The sequence below is a fragment of the Rhinichthys klamathensis genome, unplaced genomic scaffold (assembly GCF_029890125.1).
Source record: "Rhinichthys klamathensis goyatoka isolate OS25496 unplaced genomic scaffold, OSU_Roscu_1.1 h1tg000865l_1, whole genome shotgun sequence".
Taxonomy (NCBI): Eukaryota; Metazoa; Chordata; class Actinopteri; order Cypriniformes; family Leuciscidae; genus Rhinichthys; species Rhinichthys klamathensis.
This window is the reverse complement of record NW_026607232.1, coordinates 12,501-18,103: the sequence shown is the minus strand read 5'-3', so window position 1 is coordinate 18,103 and position 5,603 is coordinate 12,501. Positions and strand designations below refer to the sequence as shown.

The 5,603-nt window shown below is 43.8% G+C and overlaps 1 protein-coding gene across 1 annotated transcript in view; it reads left to right on the top strand.

Moving 5' to 3' along the window:
- Nucleotides 1–1,377: 1,377 nt before the first annotated feature.
- zgc:65895 (uncharacterized protein LOC393546 homolog) overlaps nucleotides 1,378–5,603 on the top strand; it is a 16,289-nt gene continuing 12,063 nt past the window's right edge. The window contains exon 1 of the mRNA XM_056243894.1: nucleotides 1,378–3,209. Coding sequence (XP_056099869.1) covers nucleotides 1,948–3,209 — 1,262 coding nt within the window. The 5' untranslated portion in view covers nucleotides 1,378–1,947. The remainder of the gene's footprint in view (nucleotides 3,210–5,603) is intronic.

Here is a 5,603-nt window from a genome sequence, read left to right as displayed (position 1 = left end):
CCGGGAAGCAGACACACTCTGTCAGTTCAAAGCTAGACTAAAAACACATCTCTTTGACCTAGCATACGCATAACACACTATACATTCCTATTATTCAAATCAGTTAAATGATTATTAGGCTGCATAGATTAGGTCAGAACACTTCCCATAACACCCGATGTACTCGTTACATCATAAGAAGAATGGCGTCTACGCTAATGTTAGTCTTTCTGTTTATCCCGAGGTTCATATAGACCTGTAATGCAACCTTAATCATAATGACACGTCGTTTGTTCGTTGGTCAAAGAAGAGAACCTGGTTTCTCTTAAGGTTTTGTGTAAAGGTGTCGAGCGCTATAAAAGTAAAGGTGATTGATTCGACTTGACATTGACTCTGGATCTGTCTTCACCTGCAGATGTTCATGCGTCACATCCATCAAGGGTGGAGAAGCTGACGAGTGTCGGCTCTAGTGTTGAGAAGTTCATCTGGTAACGAACACAACAATCCTTCATCAGCTCTTCAACACGTACCATAGATCAGAACGCACGCAGTATAAAATGAATAAATATCAAATTTGGCATTACTGCCTGTTGATTAGTTCTCATTTTTGTGGTTTCGTACACAAAACACTTTATAATGTGGTACCATTTGTTAACATTAATTTCATTAGTTAACATGAAAATTGTTATTACACTGTAACAGGGACACCTTAAAATAAAGTGTAACCCAAAACACTTCTAAAGCGTTTCTTAATCTTAATTGATGTTAATTTCAACATTTTATAAAAAGCAAAATCTACATCTGTTAATATTATTTAATGTATCTGAGCTATCATTAACTAACAAGTGAAAGTATGTTTATTAACTATAGCTAACTAATGTTTACCAACATTAATAAATACTGTAACAAATGTATTGCTCATTGCATAGCCCTGGTAAAGAGGGTAATTCGAACACTTTAATTCAATTCAATTAAATTCACATTTATTTGTATAGAGTTTTTCACAATACACATCGTTTCACAGCAGCTTTACAGAATATGCAGAAGTCCACATTACAATTTTGACTGATCTGTTATCAGAGGTAACTAACTGTCTAAGTTATGTATTTCAGTCTAGAAATGTACATATACATAATCACAGTTAGCGAAAAATGTTTTTAATTAAGAATGTAATAATTTAAGGCATGAATCATGTTAGGAACGTGTTTACTTGGGTTAGAGGTGGTGAATTATGTCCTTGTGTTGCTCCTGTTTATTTTCGGACGTAAAGTGCAATGTTATGTGTTAAGGATGAGGATCACTGAAAGACAATAATACAATTATTTAATATTCCGCCGCAGCCTCGTGATGGGCGTGTCCTGCGCGCCTTGGCTCCGCCCCTGCCTGCGTCACCACAGCTGCTAGCTCGTCGGCTAGCGTGCTAATACTCTCAGCAGTGATGATGAGACAGAGACAGGATGATACAGCAAACCTGCGAATGAAGCCATTTCACCCTTTTCTCTCAGGCCTGTGATTAGAAAACGCCACTAAAGAGGATTTAAACCGCGTTTCAGTCAATATTCAGTCAAATCATGAGTTCGGATGAGCGTCTGCAGTGCTGAGGTGATGTCGACTGTGTTTATGTTCATTTATTAGCCGGCATTGAGCCGTAACTGACGCGTGTCGCTGATACAAACTCGTGAATATGTGTTTCAGTCAGAATATATGCTTCTGATGGATTTAGTTAGTTGTCAGTTAACTAGAATGCTCTTTTAATGTGCTAACCAAGAGCTTAGCCTGCATTGTTTATTATAAACACTCATTGATTATAAGCAACGCTGTGAGAACTGAAGCTGTCAAAGTCTTGTTTGCTCTTTAAATGGGGACTATAAGCGGTTTCTTGACCTCACCGCACAGACTGTAGTGTGTTCATCAGACTCAGTACTTGCTTGAGCATATCTACATCTGTATTGGAGTGTATTTCCCAGAATGCATCACTCAGAGTCCAGTGGCGAGAGCAGGCGGATGTCGCACCCGTCGGTGTTCGCCGGACGCCGGGGAAGCGGAGTCGCCGTCCCATCCGATGAGCACCAGACACCAGCGCAAATCTCCCATCCGGCGGCCTCCGGCTCGTCCTCGCCCGGCCCGCATCATCACCCGCCACACAGCCTCAACGTCCAATCCGTCGCGACGCAAGGCAAGAAGAAGAGCGGCTTCCAGATCACGAGCGTCCTCCCGGCGCAGGTGTCCGCTAGCGGGAACAACAGCATCGCCGACGACACGGAGAGCTACGACGACATGGACGAGTCGCACACGGAGGATCTTTCCTCGTCCGATATCCTCGACCGAACCGCGGACACCGGCGTCCCGGTGCGCAGCTCGTCGGAGGAGACGCTCAATAGTTTGCATGGAGGCGAGACGCCCGGAGTCACGTCGCCTAACGAACCGCTAATGCACCAGGGCTACATGGTCAACGGAGTCCATCATCATAAGACCGTTCAAGGGCGAGCTACGACGATTCCCGCCGTCCCAAGTGGATCCGTGCTAGTCGAGACCGGCGTAACCGCTCCGGAAAGCGTATCCGCGGTTCCTCCGACTAGCACAGCCTCTCGCTTCCGCGTGGTGAAGCTCGACTCGAACTCGGAGCCGTTCCGGAAGGGCCGCTGGACTTGTGCGGAGTATTACGAGAAAGACGCGCCGCCGGGAGACACGGCTGCTCACAGAGCGGTGGAGAGCGTCATGCAGGCGGAGCTCGAGAGCACGAGCAGCAGCTCCTCTGGAAGCACGCTGAGCGGCGGAGATGCCCACGCTAGTCACCCGCTAGAGCCTCCGTCCGCTAGCGTCCTGATGGAGAGCGTGTCTGTCCCGCGACCCCCTGCTCACACCAAACCTCCAGCATCCGGTGTCTCGCTAGCTCCACAGGAATACGCCGTGATGCCGCCGGTGTCACCCCGAGCCGCGTCTGTGTCCATCGGGATAGCAGGACTCCCTCCGGCGCCGGTCTCTCCGCGGCCCCAGACGTTCCCCGCGGAGCCGCCGCTGTCCTCCGCTGTTGCACCGCTGAGATCTGTGTTTCCCGCCGCGTACGTGACGGCGTCGCAGCTGGAAGACGCGCACCGGCTCCTGCTACAGCATCACTCGCTGCTCTCTCTGACCGCGGGAGGCTTCGCTGCGCCGGATGCTACGGTCGCGCTCGGACCCGACGGGGCCGCCGCCGCCTTCGCTGGCTCCACCGGTGCTGACGAGGACAGGTAAGGGTTAACTCCGTCACCTGCTCGTTACTCAGGGTTTGATGGCTGTGATTGCTCTAGTGTAATTGACATTTCCTTTTTATTTTTTGTGAAAGTTTTAGTCATTTTGTTGCATATTTTTGTTTATTTTTTTTTATTTATATTTTTAATTTAATATTAATTAATATTTTTTATTTTAGTACATAAAGTTAAACTAAATGAAAACGAGAAATGTTGCCTTGCTAAGTAGTTGAAATAAAATAAGTTTTTTATATATAGCCTTGTTTTATTTTATTTTAGTTTTAAGTATTTTCCATTTGAATTATTTTTTGCTAAAGTTTTAGTAATTTATTGTATGTTTTTGTGTAATTTTTATAAGTTTTTGTTTAGTTTAAAATATTTTTAATAAATGTTTAATCATTTTAATTTAATATAAATTAATAGTTTTAATATTTTTTTGTTATTTAGTACATAAGGTTAAACTAAATGATAATTAGAAATGTTGCCTTGCTAACTACTTTAAATAAAATAATATTAATTGATATAAAATTCTATATATATATATTTTTTTTCAGTTGAATTAGTTTTTATTATATATTAGGGGTGTCACGATTTCGATCTTAAATCGAAATCGATCGAAATTAAAAAATTTTCGAATCGATCGAATTAAAAAATGGAATCGTCGATGCTGCCACGCCCCTATGTCACGTCCGGTCGGCGTGCCAAGCGGGAAAAAAACACGCTGCGAGTCTATGGTCAACCTCCTCTTAGCTACAGCCATTCAAAAGATAGCATGGCAACTGCAGATGCAGGAGACCCATCGACAGAACTTGAACCCCCTCCTCTTTCATTGAAGTCGCAGGTGTGTACGTTTTTTGGATTTCCAGTGAGTTATGTTGACAACGTTCGCGCTTCAAAAAAGCCACAGTTTACTTTGCAGACATCCCAAGTCTCGCGGAAGTTCCTGGAGTCTCCCGCATATTGATAGCGGCTCCCTGATGCTCGCAAATTAGTTAATCTCCCGGAATCTAGAGTGAGCGAGCGAGCAAGAGCGCGCAATCGCGCATGCGAGACAGAAAAACTGTGCTCCAAACTGTATAGCGCGCGCACGGGAGAGAGCGAGAGATCTTGCGTATGTGCCTCATGAAGCGCATGTAAGACAGAGAGCATCCTGATTGGCCGGTTTCGGCTTCAAAAAAATAAATGTAAAAATCGAGAATCGAATCGAACCGTGACCTTGGAATCGAAAATGTAATCGAATCGAGGATTTGGAGAATCGTGACACCCCTATTATATATATTTTCCATTTTAATAATTTTTTGCTAAAGTTTTAGTAATTTTGTTGTATGTTTGTTGTTAGTTTAAAATATTTTTTCATTTAGATTTTTATTTAATTATTTGTTTTTATTATTTTTATTTTATTTAAGTACATAAGGTTAAACTAAATGTAAATGAGAAATTGTGCCTTGGTAACTAGTTTAAATAAAATTATTTTAAGGCTTTTTATGTGTTTTATTTTATTTCAGCTAAAGTTTGTTCTATTTCGAGTAACAAAACAGTTTTTTGGGGTTCAGTGTCAGTCTGTGAGCTTTTATCTAGTATCTGACTTCACTGAGATCATCAGTGTAAAGGGTGAATCGCGTGATATCCCATATTCCGGATGTTCGGCTCCCGCAGATCCATAGCTTGTGTTCTGAGGTTATGAACAGAATCTCTGGTTTTAAGAAGAGTTTTTCCTTGAAAGAGTTTCTGTTCTTCACTTCAGGCTCAGTGTCCGGCCAGTCCTGCGCCTCTAAATATAGCGCTCGATTCTCCCAGTTACTCCTGTAGATTATCCCAGTTTCTCCTCTAGACTCTCCCAGTTACTCCTGTAGATTCTCCCAGTTACTCCTGTAGATTCTCCCAGTTTCTCCTCTAGACTCTCCCAGTTACTCCTGTAGATTCTCCCAGTTTCTCCTCTAGACTCTCCCAGTTACTCCTGTAGATTCTCCCAGTTTCTCCTCTAGACTCTCCCAGTTTCTCCTCTAGACTCTCCCAGTTTCTCCTCTAGACTCTCCCAGTTTCTCCTCTAGACTCTCCCAGTTTCTCCTCTAGACTCTCCCAGTTTCTCCTCTCGATTCTCCCAGTTACTCCTGTAGATTCTCCCAGTTTCTCCTCTCGATTCTCCCAGTTTCTCCTCTAGACTCTCCCAGTTTCTCCTCTAGATTCTCCCAGTTTCTCCTTTAGACTCTCCCAGTTTCTCCTCTAGTCTCTCCCAGTTTCTCCTCTAGTCTCTCCCAGTTTCTCCTCTAGACTCTCCCAGTTTCTCCTCTAGACTCTCCCAGTTTCTCCTCTAGACTCTCCCAGTTTCTCCTCTAGACTCTCCCAGTTTCTCCTCTAGTCTCTCCCAGTTTCACCTCTAGTCTCTCCCAGTTT